This window comes from Mya arenaria, chromosome 14 (assembly GCF_026914265.1).
Source record: "Mya arenaria isolate MELC-2E11 chromosome 14, ASM2691426v1".
Lineage (NCBI taxonomy): Eukaryota > Metazoa > Mollusca > Bivalvia > Myida > Myidae > Mya > Mya arenaria.
Window position 1 is genome coordinate 52,524,074 of NC_069135.1, and position 21,368 is coordinate 52,545,441.

At 34.2% G+C, this 21,368-nt stretch overlaps 1 protein-coding gene across 1 annotated transcript in view; it reads left to right on the forward strand.

Annotated features, from left to right (window-relative positions):
* The window catches only part of LOC128217353 (uncharacterized), a 45,397-nt gene that overhangs the window by 17,166 nt on the left and 6,863 nt on the right, over window positions 1-21,368 (forward strand). Inside the window, exons 8-15 of the mRNA XM_052924460.1 lie at window positions 10,144-10,357; window positions 13,530-13,637; window positions 14,272-14,403; window positions 14,934-15,071; window positions 16,147-16,285; window positions 17,821-18,056; window positions 20,094-20,272; window positions 20,362-20,548. Of these exons, the coding sequence (XP_052780420.1) occupies window positions 10,144-10,357; window positions 13,530-13,637; window positions 14,272-14,403; window positions 14,934-15,071; window positions 16,147-16,285; window positions 17,821-18,056; window positions 20,094-20,272; window positions 20,362-20,548 (1,333 nt within the window). The remainder of the gene's footprint in view (window positions 1-10,143; window positions 10,358-13,529; window positions 13,638-14,271; window positions 14,404-14,933; window positions 15,072-16,146; window positions 16,286-17,820; window positions 18,057-20,093; window positions 20,273-20,361; window positions 20,549-21,368) is intronic.

Here is a 21,368-nt window from a genome sequence, read left to right on the forward strand (position 1 = left end):
CAGTTAAAGCTAACAGCGTTGCTCATTTTAGCTTACTGTTTTGTTTTGTATTCCTGCAAGCAGATAACATATGCACAAAATTTAGCCTCAAACACCTAAAGTTATTCTGTACTGAACCCAGGGGTCGATTTCTGGAAACTTCTTAAATCTACGAGTATTACCACACAATTAGGCTAAGCTTCCTATTTTTGTTCTTCTAAAGTTTTTGAAATAGTGACAATTTTGGAAATTTTCACTGTTTATTGAAGTTATTTGTCTGATGATCACGAAAAATAAGTTTTCATTTAAAAAAAAAAAGGATAAAGTAAGGAATTTTGCTAAATGAAATAACCTACTTTAGTCTGTTAAGTAAAAAAAAACTGGACAAATCAGGGCATGAGCTGTACTGCTGCCAGTTTAATTTAAACTTGGATAAAATATATTTAGTCTGATGTGCACTTTTAAATGATATTATATTTTATAATTACTATTAGAATTTTTTTGGCAATAAACATTTTGGTTTACATTGACCAAACCAAATATTTAACCCATTTTATACTACAGTTTTACTGTTTGCTGGTTTTCCCTTTTGAAAAAGACTTTAGTGATTTATATCATTGTACAACTATCTTACATTAAGCAAAAATAAACAAGTTTATCCAACTTGAGAACAATTGCTCTGTCATGATATTAAAAACCTTCACTCAAAATTAAGAAAATGGTAAACAGGAAGAGCATCAGGCAAATCATTATTGTGTTATATTGCAATACGCAATATATATGTCAGATTTAGCTTGGAATCCCACAATTTTGTACTTTACTAAATCCAATATCTATCTATTTATAGATAAACTTTTATGTTTTCCCTTGATTATATTGAAAAAGAAATTAAAACATAACTGCATTGTAGAAGTTCTGTCATATTCAAATTAATCATCACATAAGTGTATATTTGACTTTAATTTGAGGGACTTTGTTTTTTAAACAGTGTATTGATTGGGTTAACATTTCTACTTTAGCACTGACAGCTATTGACGGAAGTTGATAAATTATGCAAATGTTTAAAACCATATCATGATGTTTATTGAAACTTGTGTGTATATGTATGAAGACATGATAATCATTAATGGGTGGTCCGAACAGCTGCTGGTTACCTATTTCAATACCCCCCAGCACTATTCATTAGTCCACCTTTTTGTTATCAAAATATGGAGAATACTCTTTTCTCAAATTTTGTCATATGCTTTTCTTTTCAGTTTTTCAAACATAAATCATGACCTTTGGTTAATTCCTAAATTTGACCTGGTAAGGGTCGCAATACTTGTGAGGATGAGAGTGGTTTAGTGATATATATAATAATATAAAGTCAGTTGGCCTCTCACCTAAAAGGTTGTGAGTTCAAGCCTCACAAAGGGGTCACCTTGAATCAAGTTTGTTACCTATGAAATACTGTACACCCATCACTAATCATTAGTCCACCTTCTTACTTGCGAAATCATTTAATTATTTAGTTTAAACTTACTTCTTTTTATATTATTTTTTGGGGTGTGGGAGGGGGGGGGCAGACAATTACATGGAGAAAACTTGGAGTTTAATACCAATGAGACATTTCTCACAGTGCAGATACTGCATTTCTTCTGTTAAAAATCTCCTAGGTATTCAATTGCTCCTAGAAGTCTTTATAGAAATCCCCCCCCACCCCAGCCATGGACATATCATATTCAGTTTTGTTCTTACTTTTCTCTTTATATTCTGATTGGTTAGATTAATTATATGGATGATTTATAGTGAATTATAGATGCATGTAATGATATAAGATAATAATTAGCATTCAACATATTTTAAATAAATGAGATAAAACACAAGGCCGTTAGAAGTTTGCATCTTTAAAAAAAATGTAATGCAATATAACACTTGTTGAATACTAGCTGGGCTATTGAATATGATTTGATATATTCACTAGCAGGAAGTCATATTGACCTTTGCTGCATCTAGCTAGGGAATAACTAATTCTATTAAATGGCTCACTTGTCAAGAACTGTACAATATTGCAGTTTATATTCATTTATAGTTAAATAAAAGAAATGATAAATGAAATTTGGTTTTATTTGTAAAAATGAATGCCTTTTCTAATATGGTTTTGCCAGAAGGTTAAAAAATTATGTAATATTGATTAAAATGATTAAAACCAGTTGATTTATGGCCTAATTTATCAGAAAAAAATGCTATAATCATACTTCGTTCATAATGTTAATAAAGCTGGACATAAAAGTACAATTTGTATAGTACATTTTTCTTACGGAATCCCAAAATCTTAAAATAGAACACTTTTGTAAATTCCATAAATGGTATCTATTTATATGCTTCTTGATGGTTGTATATGGATAAAACAGAACTTAAAACATAACTGCATTGTAGAAGTTCGGTCATATTCAAATTAATCATCACATTAGTGTATATTTGACTTTAATTTGAGGGACTTTGTTTTATAAACAGTGTATTGATTGGGTTAACATGTCTTCTTTAGCACAGACAGCTATTGTCGGAAATTTATAGATAATGCAAATGTTTAGAACCAAACTACGATGTTTATTGAAATATGTGTGTATATGTATGAAGATATGATTAGCATTATTGTGTGGTCCGAACAGCTGCTGGTTACCTATGAAATCTATACCCCCCAGCACTATTCATTAGTCCACCTTTTGTCATCAAAATATGGAGAATACTCTTTACTCAAATTTTGTCATATGCTTTTCTTCTCTGTTTTTCAAACATAAATCATGACCTTAAGTTAATTCATATATATATAAAGTGTCGGCCTCTCACCCAAAAGGTTGTTGGTTCAGGCCTCACAAAGGGGTCACGTTGAATCAAGTTTGTTACCTATAAAATACTGCACTTATCATTTATTCACCTTTTTTTCTTGCAAAATCATTTAATTTTGTCTTGCTCCATTTTTTTGTGGGGGGGGGGGGACAATCACATGAAGAAAACTAAGAGCAGTTTCGTATCAGTGAGATATTTTTCACAGTGCAAATACTGCATTTCTTCTGTTAAGATTTTAACTTGCTCCTAGGAGTCTTGATAGAAATGCCCCCCCCCCCCCCTATCCCCCCCAAAAAAAATGATTAAAAAAAATAATGATTTTAATAGTAAATTGGTGGACTTTTTGATGTCTTATTATATGACCTATGAACAGATAGTCTTTGATCGGTTCAGACAGCCAACGACGAAGCAAAGTTGATATCATATTCGGTTTATCTTAAGTTTTCTCTAAATTAATACTTATTGATTAGATTTTGCATATGAATGATTGAAGGTGAATTATAGAACCATGTAATGATATTAAGATAATAATTAGCATTTAACATATTTTAAATATATGAGGTAAAACACAAGGCTGTTCAGTGTTTGCATCTTTAAAATGAATTGTAATGCAATTTAACACTTGTTGACTTTAAACTGGGCTATTGAATATGATTTGATAATTTTTATATTCACTAGCAGGAAGTCTTTTTTTTATGGCAGGAAGTCATTCATATTGACCTTGGCTGCGCCTAGGTGAATATCAGATTAAATTAAATGGTTCACTTGTCAATAATTGTACAATATTGCAGTTTATATTATTTATAGTTAAATAAAAAAATTGGTAATTGAAATTTGGTATTATTTGTAAAAATGAATGCCTTTTTCTTATATGGTTTTGCCTAAAAGGCTAAAACATTATGTAATATTGATAAAAATGATTATAACTAGTTGATTTATAGACCAATTTATCAGAAAAATGCTATAACCATAATTTGTTATCAACATTATTCAAGCTGGCCATAAACATGCTATTTGTAAGACTGTTTCTTTTGAAATCCCAAAATCTTAAAATAGAAAACTTTTGTAAATTCCATAAATGGTATCTATTTATATGCTTCTTGATGGTTTCCTTTGGATAAAGTAGAACTTAAAACATAACTGCATTGCAGAATTTCTGTCATATTCAAATTAATCATCACATTAGTGTATATTTGACTTTAATTTGAGGAACTTTGTTTTATAAACAGTGTATTGATTGGGTTAACATGTCTTCTTTAGCACAGACAGCTATTGTCGGAAATTTATAGATAATGCAAATGTTTAGAACCAAACTATGATGTTTATTGAAACATGTGTGTATATGTATGAAGGTATGATTAGCATTATTGTGTGGTCCGAACAGCTGCTGGTTACCTATTTCAATACCCCCCAGCACTACTCATTAGTCCACCTTTTGTCATCAAAATATGGAGAATACTCCTCTCTACTCAAATTTTGTCATATGCTTTTCTTCTCTGTTTTTCAAACATAAATCATGACCTTAAGTTAATCCATATATATATAAAGTGTTGGCCTCTCACCCAAAAGGTTGTTGGTTCAGGCAAAAGGTTGTTGGTTCAGGCCTCACAAAGGGGTCACCTTGAATCAAGTTTGCTACCTATAAAATACTGCACTTATCATTTTTCCACTTTTTTTCTTGCAAAATCATTTAATTTTGTCTTGCTCCATTTTTTTGTGGGGGGGGGGGGACAATTACATGAAGAAAACTAAGAGCAGTTTCGTATCAGTGAGATATTTTTCACAGAGCAAATACTGCATTTCTTCTGTTAAGATTTTAACTTGCTCTTAGGAGTCTTGATAGAAATCCCCCCCCCCCCATCTCCAAAAAAAAAAATGATTAAAAACAATAATGATTTTAATAGTAAATTGGTGGACTTATGATGTCTTATTATATGACCTATGAACAGATAGTCTTTGATCGGTTCAGACAGCCAACGATGAAGCAAAGTTGATATCATATTCGGTTTATCTTAAGTTTTCTCTTCATTAATGCTTATTGATTAGATTTAGTATATGGATGATTTAAGGTGAATTATAGAACCATGTAATGGTATTAAGATAATAATTAGCATTTAACATATTTTAAATAAAGAGGTAAAACACAAGGCTGTTCAGTGTTTGCATCTTTAAAATGAATTGTAATGCAATATAACACTTGTTGACTTTAAACTGGGCTATTGAATATGATTTGATGATTTTTATATTCACTAGCAGGAAGTCTTTTTTTTATGGCAGGAAGTCATATTAACCTTGGCTGCGCCTTGGTGAATTAATATCAGATTATATGAAATTGTTCACTTGTCAATAATTGTACAATATTGCAGTTTATATTCAGTTATAGTTAAATAAAAAAATTGGTAAATGAAATTTGGTATTATTTGTAAAAATGAATGCCTTTTTCTTATATGGTTTTGCCTAAAAGGTTAAAACATTATGTAACATTGATAAAAAAGATTAAAACCAGTTGATTTATAGACCAATTTATCAGAAAAAATGCTATAATCATACTTCGCTCATAATGTTAATAAAGCTGGCCATAAAAGTACAATTTGTAGTACATTTTTCTTATGGAATCCCAAAATCTTAAAATAGAACGTTTTTGTAAATTCCATAAATGGTATCTATTTATATGCTTCTTGATGGTTTTATATGGATAAAACAGAACTTAAAACATAACTCCATTGTAGAAGTTCTGTCATATTCAAATTAATCATCACATTAGTGTATATTTGACTTTTATTTGAGGGACTTTGTTTTATAAACAGTGTATTGATTGGCTTAACATGTCTTCTTTAGCACAGACAGCTATTGACGGAAGTTGATAAATAATGCAAATGTTTAGAACCAAACTATGATGTTTATTGAAACATTTGTGTATATTTATGAAGGTATGATTAGCATTATTGTGTGGTCCGAACAGCTGCTGGTTACCTATGAAATCTATACCCCCCAGCACTACTCATTAGTCCACCTTTTGTCATCAAAATATGGAGAATACTCTTTACTCAAATTTTGTCATATGCTTTTCTTCTCTGTTTTTCAAACATAAATCATGACCTTAAGTTAATTCATATATATATAAAGTGTCGGCCTCTCACCCAAAAGGTTGTTGGTTCTGGCCTCACAAAGGGGTCACCTTGAATCAAGTTTGTTACCTATAAAATACTGCACTTATCGTTTTTCCACCTTTTTTTCTTGCAAAATCATTAAATTTTATCTTGCTCCATTTTTTTTTTTTGGGGGGGGGGACAATTACATGAAGAAAACTAAGAGCAGTTTCTTATTGGTGAGATATTTTTCCCAGTGCAAATACTGCATTTCTTCTGTTAAGATTTTAACTTGCTCCTAGGAGTCTTGATAGAAATGCCCCCCATCTCCAAAAGAAAAAATGATTAAAAAAAATTAATGATTTTAATAGTAAATTGGTGGACTTATGACCTATGAACAGATAGTCTTTATTCGGTTCAGACAGCCAACGACGACGAAGCAAAGTTGATATCATATTCGGTTTATCTTAAGTTTTCTCTTCATTAATGCTTATTAATTAGATTTAGTATATGAATGATTTAAGGTGAATTATAGAACCTGGTGTAATGATATTAAGATAATAATTAGCATTTAACATATTTTAGATAAACGAGGTAAAACACAAGGCTGTTCAGTGTTTGCATCTTTAAAATGAATTGTAATGCAATATAACACTTGTTGACTTTAAACTGGGCTATTGAATATGATTTGATAATATTTATATAGCAGGAAGTCTTTTTTTATGGCAGTAAGTCATACTGACCTTGGCTGCGCCTTGGTGAATATCAGATTATATTAAATGGTTCACTTGTCAATAATTGTACAATATTGCAGTTTATATTCATTTATAGTTAAATAAAAGAAATGGTAAATGAAATTTGGTTTTATTTGTAAAAATGAATGCCTTTTTCTTATATGGTTTTGCCTAAAAGGTTAAAACATTATGTAACATTGATAAAAAAGATTAAAACCAGTTGATTTATAGACCAATTTATCAGAAAAAATGCTATAATCATATTTTGTTATCAACGTTATTCAAGCTGGCCATAAAAGTACAATTTGTAGTACATTTATCTGATGGAATCCCAAAATCTTAAAATAAAATACCTATGTAAATTCCATAAATGGTATCTATTTATATGCTACTTGATGGTTTCCTTTGGATAAAGTAGAACTTAAAACATAACTGCATTGTAGAAGTTCTGTCATATTCAAATTAATCATCACATAAGTGTATATTTGACTTTAATTTGAGGAACTTTGTTTTTTAAACAGTGTATTGATTGGGTTAACATTTCTACTTTAGCACAGACAGCTACTGAAGGAAGTTGATAAATTATGCAAATGTTTAGAACCAAACTATGATGTTTATTGAAACATGTGTGTATATGTATGAAGGTATGATTAGCATTATTGTGTGGTCCGAACAGCTGCTGGTTACCTATGAAATCTATACCCCCCACCACTACTCATTAGTCCACCTTTTGTCATCAAAATATGGAGAATACTCTTTACTCAAATTTTGTCATATGCTTTTCTTCTCTGTTTTTCAAACATAAATCATGACCTTAAGTTAATTCATATATATATAAAGTGTCGGCCTCTCACCCAAAAGGTTGTTGGTTCAGGCCTCACAAAGGGGTCACCTTGAATCAAGTTTGTTACCTATAAAATACTGCACTTATCATTTTTCCACCTTTTTTTCTTGCAAAATCATTTAATTTTGTCTTGCTCCATTTTTTTTGTGGGGGGGGGGACAATTACATGAAGAAAACTAAGAGCAGTTTCGTATCAGTGAGATATTTTTCACAGTGCAAATACTGCATTTCTTCTGTTAAGATTTTAACTTGCTCCTAGGAGTCTTGATAGAAATGCCCCCCCCCCCATCTCCAAAAAAAAATGATTAAAAAAAATAATGATTTTAATAGTAAATTGGTGGACTTATGATGTCTTATTATATGACCTATGAACAGATAGTCTTTGATCGGTTCAGACAGCCAACGATGAAGCAAAGTTGATATCATATTCGGTTTATCTTAAGTTTTCTCTTCATTAATGCTTATTGATTAGATTTAGTATATGAATGGTATAAGGTGAATTATAGAACCATGTAATGATATTAAGATAATAATTAGCATTTAACATATTTTAAATAAAGAGGTAAAACACAAGGCTGTTCAGTGTTTGCATCTTTAAAATGAATTGTAATGCAATATAATACTTGTTGACTTTAAACTGGGCTATTGAATATGATTTGATAATTTTTATATTCACTAGCAGGAAGTCTTTTTTTTATGGCAGGAAGTCATTCATATTGACCTTGGCTGCGCCTTGGTGAATATCAGATTATATTAAATGGTTCACTTGTCAATAATTGTACAATATTGCAGTTTATATTCATTTATAGTTAAATAAAAAAAATTGGTAAATGAAATTTGGTTTTATTTGTAAAAATGAATGCCTTTTTCTTATATGGTTTTGCCTAAAAGGTTAAAACATTATGTAACATTGATAAAAAAGATTAAAACCAGTTGATTTATAGACCATTTTATCAGAAAAATGCTATAACCATACTTTGTTATCAACATTATTCAAGCTGGCCATAAACATGCTATTTGTAAGACTGTTTCTTTTGGAATCCCAAAATCTTAAAATAGAAAACTTTTGTAAATTCCATAAATGGTATCTATTTATATGCTTCTTGACGGTTTCCTTTGGATAAAGTAGAACTTAAAACATAACTGCATTGCAGAAGTTCTGTCATGTTCAAATAAATCAGAACATTAGTGTATATTTGACTTTAATTTGAGAGACTTTGTTTTATAAACAGTGTATTGATTGGGTTAACATGTCTTCTTTAGTACAGAAAGCTATTGACGGAAGTTGATAAATAATGCAAATGTTTAAAACCATATCATGATGTTTATTGAAACTTGTGTGTATATGTATGAAGACATGATAATCATTATTGGGTGGTCCGAACAGCTGCTGGTTACCTATGAAATCAATACCCCCCAGCACTAATCATTAGTCCACCTTTTTACTGCAAACATTTGTAGTACATAATTATGCAATGATTTTGGGTTGGGTTGGGTTGGGTTGGTTGGGTGGGGTGGGGTGGGGCGGGGCAATTTTGTCCAAGTCCAAATAATGACTAATTTATCTGTTTTTGTCATAGACTGCAATTATTTAAAGTTTTTCTGAAATATTTAGGTTAAAATTGTTGGTTAATTCCCAGTTTGTATAGGGTTACTACTGTAGGTTTAGAAGTTAAAACCCTTAAAAAAATATTATCTTTAATGGTTATATTAAAAACTCATTTAGTATTAGGGCCTTTTTGCTCATCGCAGTGTTTCGGGGTGGGGGAGGGGCGGATATTTATCTCCTATGGTTTAATACATGATCCGAGTTAGCAATCTTGGCCAACACAACTTTTATATAAGATATAATAATATTTTAAAGAGAGCATTTTGCCCAATATTTAGATGACTTAAATTAAAATCTTAATGATTAAGAATGGGTAGAGTGAGCATAGCGATCAAGCCCTTCTTAATGATTAAGATTTAATTCAGGTCATCTAACTGACTTAGATTACAACCTCATTGGCTGACACATTGTCAACGCAAAATCTGATGAAGGCATTGTATATCAGATGAGTGGCAGTGGGTGGACCTTTAAACACAAAGAGAAAGTTGAAATTTTTAATGATTAAGCTTAGTACTAATGATTGCCTATCTGCAATTTCATTGGTTTTATATGTAGGTTGTATTCCACTGTTTATTAGTGTAACTAAAACTCAAGTAAAAAACTTTATTAAAAAGCTCTGCTTTCTGTTTTAATCTGTTTCAATATACATGTATCATGTACATGTATATAATAATATATAAAATATTGTTGCAATCTGATGTTTAATATATTTATACGTTGAATGAAGTATGTTTAAACTAAGCTGACTTAGTTCATGATAAAATTACCTTTGGCAAAGAACCTTGCTTCATGTAAAAAATATCCAACACAAAATATAAGTGTTATACTTTGCCCATTGTTTATTGCAGTGGTTGAAATTAACACAAGCCCACAAGCCCTGCACTGGTAAACTGTTGTCCGGGCTTGCTTAAATTCTGAATTTTATACAGCAGGGTTTGTTCAAAAACTCAATGCCGAGCAATAGTATAAGAATTCAGGCTTGTTCATCCAATTGTCTAATTTTGATGGCTGTTATTGTAAAACTTCATAATACCAATATTTGATTGCTTTTCTTTCCAGGGTGAAGAAAATCAAAAGCTTGTACATAGACACAACATTCTGTACGCCAGATACTTTACACATTCCTAGTCGACATCATTGCATTGACGCGGTGTACGAGCTGGTGCGAGAATGGACGCTACTGAGTCCGCAACACGTCGTGTACATCTACCTGAGGGCACAGTATGGTCACGAACCATTGCTGAATGCCGTGGCTGCCAGGTTGAATAAGAAGGTATTGTAATGCAACCAATATCAATGGAGCACTCAACAGTCTTGAAGAAAATTCTTTCTTTTTGAATAAATCGGGATCCAAGTTGCATTATAATGAGAATTGCAATTTACTTAAATTGACATTTGTATCTAAAATCAATACATATGTATAACAAACATAAATTTTGAGTGATAAACATTTAACTACTTACTATATAATGCATTTATGGAAAATATTAATTACTGATAACAAGATTGTAACCTTGTATTTAATAGCTAAAAATGCACAAACATTAATTGACTGGTGGGTGGGTCCTTAAAGGTTTACAGTGACCAACTGTCATCTCATAAGGTAGAAATACCATGTTTTCTGCACCTTTCTTATAAATTAAACACGGTTTCCTTAAAAAAACACATTTTTTCAATATTTATTCATCCTTTTCTGTAAATTAAACAATTGTATTAATGTGGTACATCTTATTTGGAAGTAAGAGTGCATCTTTAATCTGAGACCGAAAAATTAAAAGTGTCAAAACTTACAATCTGTGAGAGTGCAGCTTTTAAAGTATGGTTTTCATATTCTGGCACCGTTGTAAAGCGGCATACATGCCATATCCCCCGGCGGGGGGAAAAATCCCCCGGAATTCCAACCTATCCCCTGGTCCAAATCCCCTGGAATTAATTTTTATGCCCCCGAAGGTGGGCATATTAAAATCGCACCGTCCGTCCGTCTGTCCGTCCGGCTCTGTAACTTTCCCTTGTATGGACAGATTTTAAAATAACTTGCCACATGTGTTCCACATACCAAGACAACGTGTGGCGTGCAAGACTCGTGTCCCTACCTCAAAGGTCAAGGTCACACTTAGTGTTTATTCACAATGGAGTGCTGCATATAAGGACATAGAGTATAGGTTGTCGTGTCCGGGCTGTAACTTTCCCTTGTATGGACAGATTTTAAAATAACTTGCCACATGTGTACCACATACCAAGACGACGTGTCGCGTGCAAGACCCGTGTCCCTACCTCAAAGGTCAAGGTCACACTTAGTGTTTATTCACCATAGAGTGCTGCATATAAGCATAGAGTATAGGTTGTCGTGTCCGGGCTGTAACTTTCCCTTGTATGGATAGATTTTAAAATAATTTGCCACATGTGTACCACATACCAAGACGACGTGTCGCGTGCAAGACCCGTGTCCCTACCTCAAAGGTCAAGGTCACACTTAGTGTTTATTCACAATGGAGTGCTGCATATAAGGACATAGAGTATAGGTTGTCGTGTCCGGGCTGTAACTTTCTCTTGTATGGACAGATTTTAAAATAACTTGCCACATGTGTTCCACATACCAAGACGACGTGTCGCGTGCAAGACCCGTGTCCCTTCCTCAAAGGTCAAGGTCACACATAGTGTTTATTCACAATTGAGTGCTGCATATAAGGACATAGAGTATAGGTTGTTGTGTCCGTGCTGTAACTTTCCCTTGTATGGACAGATTTTAAAATAACTTGCCACATGTGTTCCACATACCAAGACGACGTGTCGCGTGCAAGACCCGTGTCCCTTCCTCAAAGGTCAAGGTCACACTAAGGTGTTTATTCACAATTGAGTGCTGCATATAAGGACATAGAGTATAGGTTGTCGTGTCCGGGCTGTAACTTTCTCTTGTATGGACAGATTTTAAAATAAGTTGCCACATGTGTTCCACATACCAAGACGACGTGTCGCGTGCAAGACCCGTGTCCCTACCTCAAAGGTCAAGGTCACACTTAGTGTTTATTCACAATTGAGTGCTGCATACAAGAAAATAGAGTATAGGTTGTCGTGTCCGGGCTGTAATTTTCCCTTGTAAGGACAGATTTTAAAATAACTTGTTACATGTGTTCCACATACGAAGACGACGTGTCCTGTGCAAGACCCATGTCCCTACCTCTAAGGTGTAAGATACACTAAGTGTTTATTCACAAGGGAATTCTGAATATAAGGACATAACAGTGTAGGTTGTCAAGTATGGGTGGTATTTTTTATGTTCAGAGGAAATTTAAAATAACTTGCCATATGTATTTGACACATAAAGGCAAGATCAACTTTTCATGTACTGACCTTGTTCGTAGGTCAATGTCACATTCGGGGGCATTCGTCACATACTGTGACAGCTCTTGTTTTTTTTTTTTTTTCCAAAACTTGCTTAAGGTTGACAGTGGAAAGCATCAATAATATTATGAGTGTGAAATTCCATGAAGGACCATGATGACTAAGTCCAAAAATTATTGTAATTTGAGTGTATTTCTGTATTAATTCTTATATTATAAATGCAGATATTGCGCAAGTTTTCGCTGCGTAAAAATCCCCTGGTGTAATATCAAAATCCCCTGGAATTCAGACCAAAATCCCCTGGGAAGCCTCTCAGAAATATGGCATGTATGAAGCGGTGATCTGCTTTAAGAATACACAGATTAAACTATAAATATAGTTAATAGCATTTTGGCATATATATTTTCTGATAAATGCAACTTCTTCGGATATGTTCGGATTGCAATTGTCACAACAATATACATATAATTTGAAAATTGTTCATCTTGCTATTGTTTGTATTGTGTCAGCAGGCCCCAAAAAACTGAAGTCAACATGTAAGAAAGTGTTCATTAATGATATGTTTAATGTATGGTTGTCATTAGTGTTTCAATTTTATGTTTAAAAGTGATTTGAAGTGATTCCTTTTTTCCGCGTTATTGTGACATAATATGGTAGACTGTTTCCTGACTGGGTCATACTTTTTACAGAATGAGTGAGAAAGAATTACTTTAAGGTTTGATTAAATGAGATGAAGTATTTTTTAACAATTCTTGTTTGAATGAAATAATCAGTTATTAGTATAAAAATTAGTAATGAATTGTGTGACTGATATCATTACCGTATCAGGGGATATGAATGCAGTTGGGCTGGTTAAAATGCACATGGAGTCTTTTGGACTCAACACACTTTAACCAGCCCAACTGCATTCATACCCTGATAATGACATTAATCATGTTATTCATTCCTTAAAATACTGCAAGATACGTACAATATCATAATTGAAATTGATTGGGGGGAATCTTGTCCGCCAATTAAAAAAATGGTGGGAAACTTTGTCAAGGGATTTGGCAAATATTTCTTCGATATGAATATAAGTTTTAACCTTTTCTTTTTGCTTTCAGGTTCATGTCAGTGGCCATAAATTTGAAGTGTATGAGAATATTATCGAGTTTGTTGGGAACTTCACCAACAAAGGGCGTGGAACTCAAATCCATGCATGTGACAAAAATGTGAGATGCTAAACTATTTTAAAAAGGAAGTAAACTAATGAAGACATTATTGTTGAAGGCTTTTGTCAATTCTCTGTTGTAAACAGGAACTTCATTCAATAAAGAGTTTTTTTGACAATGCACCGTTTGCTTTATGATAATACTTGTCTTAATGAAAGGAAAATGCATAAAAATTATTTTAATCATATTTTACAGGGAAGCCAATTTTCCTCTTTTCAGCTGATTTCCTCTTTTTTGGCCACAAAACTTCAAAACTAAAATTGTTGCCTTTTGTCTCATCTATACATGTATATAGTGTGACGGAGATACTTCTATTTCATACTAGTTTCCTCTTTAACAATTTTGCATTGGAATCCCTGAATTTACTGCATATAAATAAGTATACTTTTAATATGTTTTAAACACATTCCTTTTGTAAATATTATGCTATGATTTTTGTGTAATACATAAAACGTAGCATAATGTATAGGAAAGGATTGAGCCACACCTTTTTACAAAGTTAAAAATCAACCCTACCTATTTACATAAGAATTGAAATAATTTTATGTGTTCTTGACGTTACCAGTGCATACTTATTTTGCTATGATGCTAGAATCTTCTTTCAAAAAACCAATTATTTCCTTTATGTTTACAGTGCACAGTAGAAGTTGATGGCTCGATCATCAGTTGTAAGGACCAGCATGACCCGGACAAGGTCCTTGTTATTCTTCCCACGACGATGTATTTCACTCAGTACCAGCACATAACGCTTGACAAGATGATCAAGGTAATATAATTTTAATTACATATTCATTAAAATAGGAATAAAGTGAATAATAATTCCTTTATAACTCAGGCTCTTCCATTACTCCATGAAGATATAATTGATCTCAAGGTGAAGGTCAAAGGTCAAAGGTTCGAGCCATAGATTTCTTGTCTGCTCCGTATCTTCAAAATCCATTCAAGGATTTTCATGAAACTTGGGTAAAATGTTCACCTTATCGAGACGACATGCAGAACCTACTATCCAGGTGTGCCAGCTCAATGTCAAGGTCAAAGTTTAGAGAAATAGATTTCATTTCGGGTCCATATCTCATAAACCCATGAAAGATTTTCTTGAAGCAGATGTCCAATGTTCACCTCAGAGACATCACACCCTCAATCTGCTCCATATCTCCTAACGTCAAATGTCATCGACAGAATGAGACAAGCATGAGGGGGAGACATAAGTTTCTAAAAACAACTATCTAGTATTGATAAATGAATTTATGATTTGCTTTTGTTGATACGATTAGAGTGAAAATTTATCTTTTTCAGAAAATGGGAGACAACTTCTACAGAGCCTGCTACTCGTTCCATTCCTCTTATACTGAAGTGAAGGATTTATTGTCTTACTTAAAACCGGATGCAGTTTTTTCCAATGTTAAAACACCGGCTGATGCAACTTTAGCTGAGGTTTGTGGTAACTTGCTTGGTATTAATTTCATCATGATTTCATTTTAATATTAATTTGTGGTAAGCCTTGATGTTCATAAATTTCAACAGCGTAGTTTTATAGTTTGAGCAAGATGTATATTTTATTTGAATTTATTTTGTTTGACTAAATTTAAGTTCCTATTCTGTCATAAGCATTTCTTGGTTGTATAAACAGGTATTCACTTTGTTTATCAAAATGCATAGCAATATCCAGCACTATATCTTGATTTTTGAATCCATTTGTAGAACTTTTTTTTTACCTTAGCTCGATTGTGACGAAAGCTGATAGCTTAGACAAGCAATCCCTATCAAGTCTGTTTCCTGATTAAAAACATGTACTAGTGTCCTTTTTTAGAGTCCATGAGAAAGTACTCTCAGGTAGGGATCAAACCCACAACCTTTTTGGTGAGAGGCAGACAGCTATGCCATTAGATTAGTCTTACATGAACCCACAACTTCTTGGGTGAGAGGCAGCCATTTATACCACTATTAAACCAAGTCTAACTGTATCCAGGCTCAAACTTACAAACTCTTAGGTCAGAGGCAGACAGCTACACCACTACACCTGGTGGGGCTCAAACCCACAACCTTTTGGTTGAGAGGCAGTTAGCCTTACCATTTGATAAGTCTCACCCTGGTGGGGCTTGAACCTACAACTTCTTGGCTGAGAGGCAGACAGCTATACCGCTAGACTGCTATACCAGTCTCACCCTGGTGGGGCTTGAACCTACAACTTCTTGGCTGAGAGGCAGACAGCTATACTGCTAGACTGCTATACCAGTCTCACCCTGGTGGGGCTTGAACCTACAACTTCTTGGCTGAGAGACAGACAGCTATACCGCTAGACTGCTATACCAGTCTCACCCTGGTGGGGCTTGAACCTACAACTTCTTGGCTGAGAGGCAGACAGCTATACCATTAGACAGCTATATCAGTCTCACCCTGGTGGGGCTTGAACCTACAACTTCTTGGCTGAGAGGCAGACAGCTATACTGCTAGACTGCTATACCAGTCTCACCCTTTCTAATAATAGAATTTGACTTTTCACTTTTAGACCCAGCAAAGACTCACAGAAATGCTGTCAGATTGTAAGAACTCAGAATCTGCTGATGTTGATGTTGCCATGGAAACTAAAGAACTAGGGACCTTAAAGACCGTTGGTCGCAAGGCTGCTCAAAAGAGGAAAACGAGAGGTTCTTTTATTTCTTTTATTGCTTCTTTAGTCCATTTTAAGTTTTCTCTATTAAGGAAAAGAAAAAATGTTGGGTTGTTGTAACTTTGGCGCTATTTTTTTTACTTGGTGTCAATGTTGTAAAAAGAATGTTGCTTGCATTGATTGATTATAATTGAAAATTGTATCCAATCAGCAAGTTTTTTCTTTCATCTTATTATTTGCGTTAACAACATTTATCAATTTCCAACATCTTATATAAGCATTATTACGGATTACAAGTTATTGTACAAGAATAAAACTATAATTACATGGGTGAAAGTTTTCCATAGGGGTGGGGGGGATGTACCCCATACCCCATCATCAACATCACGGTCTACTCAAAATCGCGTTGCCATAATGATAAATTTCTGTCGGGATATGAGCCGAACGTTTCCGAAAATAGTCGTTTCTTTTCATAAAAAAGCATTATCATTCCGATGTTCTCCGAAAACCTCGGCAGTTTCCGCGCCAACAAAAACTTGGATGGCGGAAAAAGATGGTTTTCGCCGAATATTTAGTATCCTGTACGAGTTTTACAACATACCGCAAATTGGAGGCAAAAATAAACAAAGAAATAAATTGAAATACTGCTGTCAAAATTGAACAATGAAGTTTCTACCCTCAGGGTTTAATACTAAAGAGCTTAAACAGCCTGCGAAAAACAAATGGAGGTGACAAAAGCTGCCAGAAATATCAAAAATATACAACATAGATTTGATTGAATAAAGGTCAGGAAAGGTTTTGAAATGTGTTTTAAAATGCTTAATTCCGGGAGCTTCCGGGGGCCTCTGGCCCCCAGCATCATTTTCAGTTTTTGGAAAATTTCCAATTTTCACCCATGTTATTAAGGTATTGTCAAAAACCGATTGTAGAATGGATAATTGGTTACTTGGTTACTTGAGTGGAGTCAGAATAAGTTAGCCCCCCCATCTGAGGTAATAATTCATTAACCGTTAGTAACGGTGTAAGCCATAAAACATTAATTTTCGAACGGAAATATGAAAATCTGCAATCTGATCTTTTGTCAGCAATATTATATCATTGGTTTGCAAATATTTAGGTAAAAATTTGCTCTTTCGAAGACAAAAAATAAAAAAAGTTGTTAAAATGGTCAATCTGTGAGAGTGCAGCTTTAAGTTTTTGACAATTTTTTTTTCTTGCAATTGTATCATCTGGTGTCTAGTCCCTTTAATTCCAGAAGGTACCCAAATCTTCAACATTCTAATGTCATCAAGTATCTTCTGACATTGACCCCACACATTTAATAAATGATTTTGTACATCATATGTTTTGAATTCATGTAATATAAATGTATTTATATTCTATGACTACATGTATGTGTACCTTGTGGGTGGGTATACGTCAAATAAAACTATGTTCTTTTCTGTTCTGTTCAGCTCAAATAGTTGTCAAATTATGCTTTTTAAGTAACAGCATTTGTACAACAGTCTGTGCTTTTATCATATGAAGCATTATTGGATGGTAATTTACAGAGAATTTTCTATTTCCTTGCAGTTTCAACCAGTGAATCAGAGAGCCTTGACTTTGGTACTCCGGTAAAGCAAACTAGACAGTCCCTCAGTCAGCCAGAAAGTCCCTCCCCCTCCGTGACAGCTAGACGAGGGAAGGGGCGGGGCAGAGGTCGTGGCAAAGCTGAGTCTCAGGGTACAGTGGCAACAAGGAGAAGCACGAGGAGGTCAGCGGTAGCTGCAGCTTCGTTAGAGTCAGAAGAAGTTAGCCCCCCTTCTGAGGTAATGATTCATTTGAATTCCCATTTGAACCTGAGCCTAACAAAACACGTGTTTGTTTAGGCTAGTTTGTTTTTCATACTCCCGCTAGCGAAGTGGGGGCTATATAGGAATCTTGCATGTCGCCACGTCTGTCTATCAGTCTGTCTCGTATTTATCAAATGCGGAGCGTTCTCGGATATTATTTCTGATTACTTAGCCAGACTGGCATTCAAACCCTGGACCAAATCTTCCCCTCAATAGTGTCTAGATTTGTAATGCAACATACTCCTCTTCAAATTTAGAAATTTGTTCTAAGATCTCAGAGGGTTTTAATATTTATTTGCTTTAAAGGGCTTGTGGCTTAAAATGCTAGCATTCACAGTCCCACAATCTGGACATATAGTATATTTGCCCCCAAAAATCCTACTAACCCTTTCTAGTATTTTGGTGATGAAAAAAGTAAAGTTATTGTCAAAGTTTTGGTGATGTTGATAACATTATTATGCAAAAACCTTATCCTTGGTCAGAAATAATCAATCTTTAAGGAAAACTAGTTATCTTGGGCAAAGACGTTACCCAGTCATTTTACTCGAGCCACTTGAGAGAGATCGCCCTTTAATTATAGAAAATACATTGAATAGGTCTTGTTGGATCAGTTGCTTTAGAAGCTTTTTTCTCCCAGATAAGTAGATCCAATAATTTAACCATGCTAGATATTCTTATCTTGCCCACGGGCGAAGATAAAATGCCCGTATGGAACTCCTTTTTAACGGTCATCACATTATAATTACCTCCCTTGTTGAAGACTGTCGTCTGAAGCATCATGGAAACCTTGTGTTGTGGCAATATTTAGAACGCTAATTAATTATTTCTCGCTTCAAATGTCACTATGAAACAGTTTTTACGCACATTTCAAGAAATTATGCGCCACTCTCCTCCGAACTATTTTAAGATCGAATTGACTGTTTACATAACCGAATCACTGCACGCATATCCATGACAACCACGTGCTATCGCATATCCATACGCAATTATTTTCACTAAGCACAAAAGAGTTCCAGCAATAAATACATTTTTACTTAATTTTGTTTAACTGAGGTGGGAGAAAAAGCATCTACCATAGCCGCTCGTGTAAGATAGTTTCATCCCGACCCTTGCACAGGGTGTTTTGCGGAAACTCGGTAAACCTCGTTTCCGCAAAACACCCTATGCTCGGGTCGGAATGAACCTATCTTACACTCTCGGCCATGGAAGATACTTATAGTCTACTCATTATCAATTTTTATCAGTATGTGTTTGTGTGGCAGGTTTGATTACCATCCATGTGGCCTCATTCACTCAAGAGTTATGACCCTTGAATTGGCAAAAGCTGTATTTACAGTGTCTGCTCTATACATGTCTAAACGTCCAACCAATTATCACCAAACTAGGTACGCTTAAATTAGGGAAGGGCGTTTTTTGTGACAGTTTGCTCTTCTGTACATTATGAAATAAAAGGGTATGGAAGAAAAAATAAATAATAGCACCCTACTAAATTAGTTAGCCACCACTCAAATGTGGGTCGGTAGAGCTATGCAAGTTATTTCTTAATTGTGGCCTTACACTAAAACCTTTTACGAGTATTAAATAATATTGTCACCTAAATGCAAGAAATCAATAAATGATTCTATTTATAGTTATTGAGTTATTGCACTAGCTTGACATTGTAATGGTTGTCATTATTACAACATTACCATGACTCAAATGCAGCAACATAATTAATATCTTATAGCCAGGGCTTCAAAAAATATTGACAAGTTGTCGGTCTGGAACGATTTTGACCAAGCCGGACCGATATCATTAACAGGAAATGGGTTAAAAAATTGGTGTGAAATTTGTTTTAGCTATATGATTTTTATCAATAATGATGATATAAACATCACATAATGCAAATGAATTACCATATATTAGTACCTATTTTTATTTCTATTGATATACCATGAGGGGCTGACAAAGTATCATGATATGGCATTACATTTTTTTGGCAACAATACCTATCCATTATATCTTCTATTGTAGACCACCCCAAAGAAGAAAGGAAAAACTGTGGACCGATCACCGACCCCTGACCTGTTCCCTACCCCCATGAAGAGTGAACACAGTGAAATAAGTGAACCGCATTCCTCATATGATGGAAGTTTTAGGAGTGATAGCGAGCTTGACCTGCTGTCCAGTCAAAAAAGCTTACAACAGACTAGGTACGTTTTTCAGAGAGTATTTGTATTTCGAAATTGGAATTGATGATGATGGTTTAAAACAATTCTAATTTTTAACATCAATGTTTCAGTGAGGTTCCCAGCTGGTCTGTAGGCAGTTTCCTGGCTGCTGTGAGTTCCAGCAGCGAAGATGACACCACCGCCCACCGAGTGTGTGTGCTTGATGATGATGAACAAGGGGATGAAGACTTTGAAGATGTCAGCCAGGTGGATGGTTTGGTCGAGGACGATGAAGAAGAGTTGGACTTGGAGGCTATTGTAAGTATTTATTTTGAGGTTAATAGGTCAAAGGTCACAATGGTGATGATCTTTAGTAGAAAAATCATGAGTGATACATCTGATTTGTGAGATTTGGGTAATTGGATGATTTGTAGCCACATTGCTTATATAAATGATCTTTGGCTAGGCTTGGATAATCTTACCTTTACTGAGCAGGTTAAAACAAAATGGTTTCTGCTCAATAACTTAATCTATTGTTGATGATCAGTAATGAAGTTGGTGTGTAGGTAGCTTATGTGAAAAGGGAGCTTGGGATTGATTTTCAGGGGTCAGGGTCAAGGTCACAATTACTGAAAACAGAAAAATGTTTTCTGCCCAATAACTTAAGCTATCATTAATGGACAGTTATAGTTGGTGTAGGAAACTTATGTGAAAAGGTAGCTTTGGATTGCTTTTGAGGGGGTCAGGGTCAAGGTCAAAGTCACTATTACTTAAAAAAGAAAATGTTTTCTGCCCAATAATTTAAGCTTGCATTGATGGATAGTGATGAAAGTTGGTTTGTAGGTAGCTTATGTAAAAAGTGAGCTTGGGGTTGCTTTTGTGGGGGTCAGGGTCAATGTCAAGGTTACTGTTACTATAAGTAGAAAAATGGTTTCCGCCCATCAACTTTAGTTAGAATTGAAGGAAACTAACATATGAGATACTTAACTTCAGTAAGTTAAAGTTTCATCTCTTTTTGATAAAAATGAAGATAAAGGCTGCTTCTTTTTCCCTACTCTTGCAAGAAATTAACTGGCTATAATTTCTGATTGCCCTTATTAAAAAGCAGATTCCGTCGCATTGCAGCACTTCTAGTTTC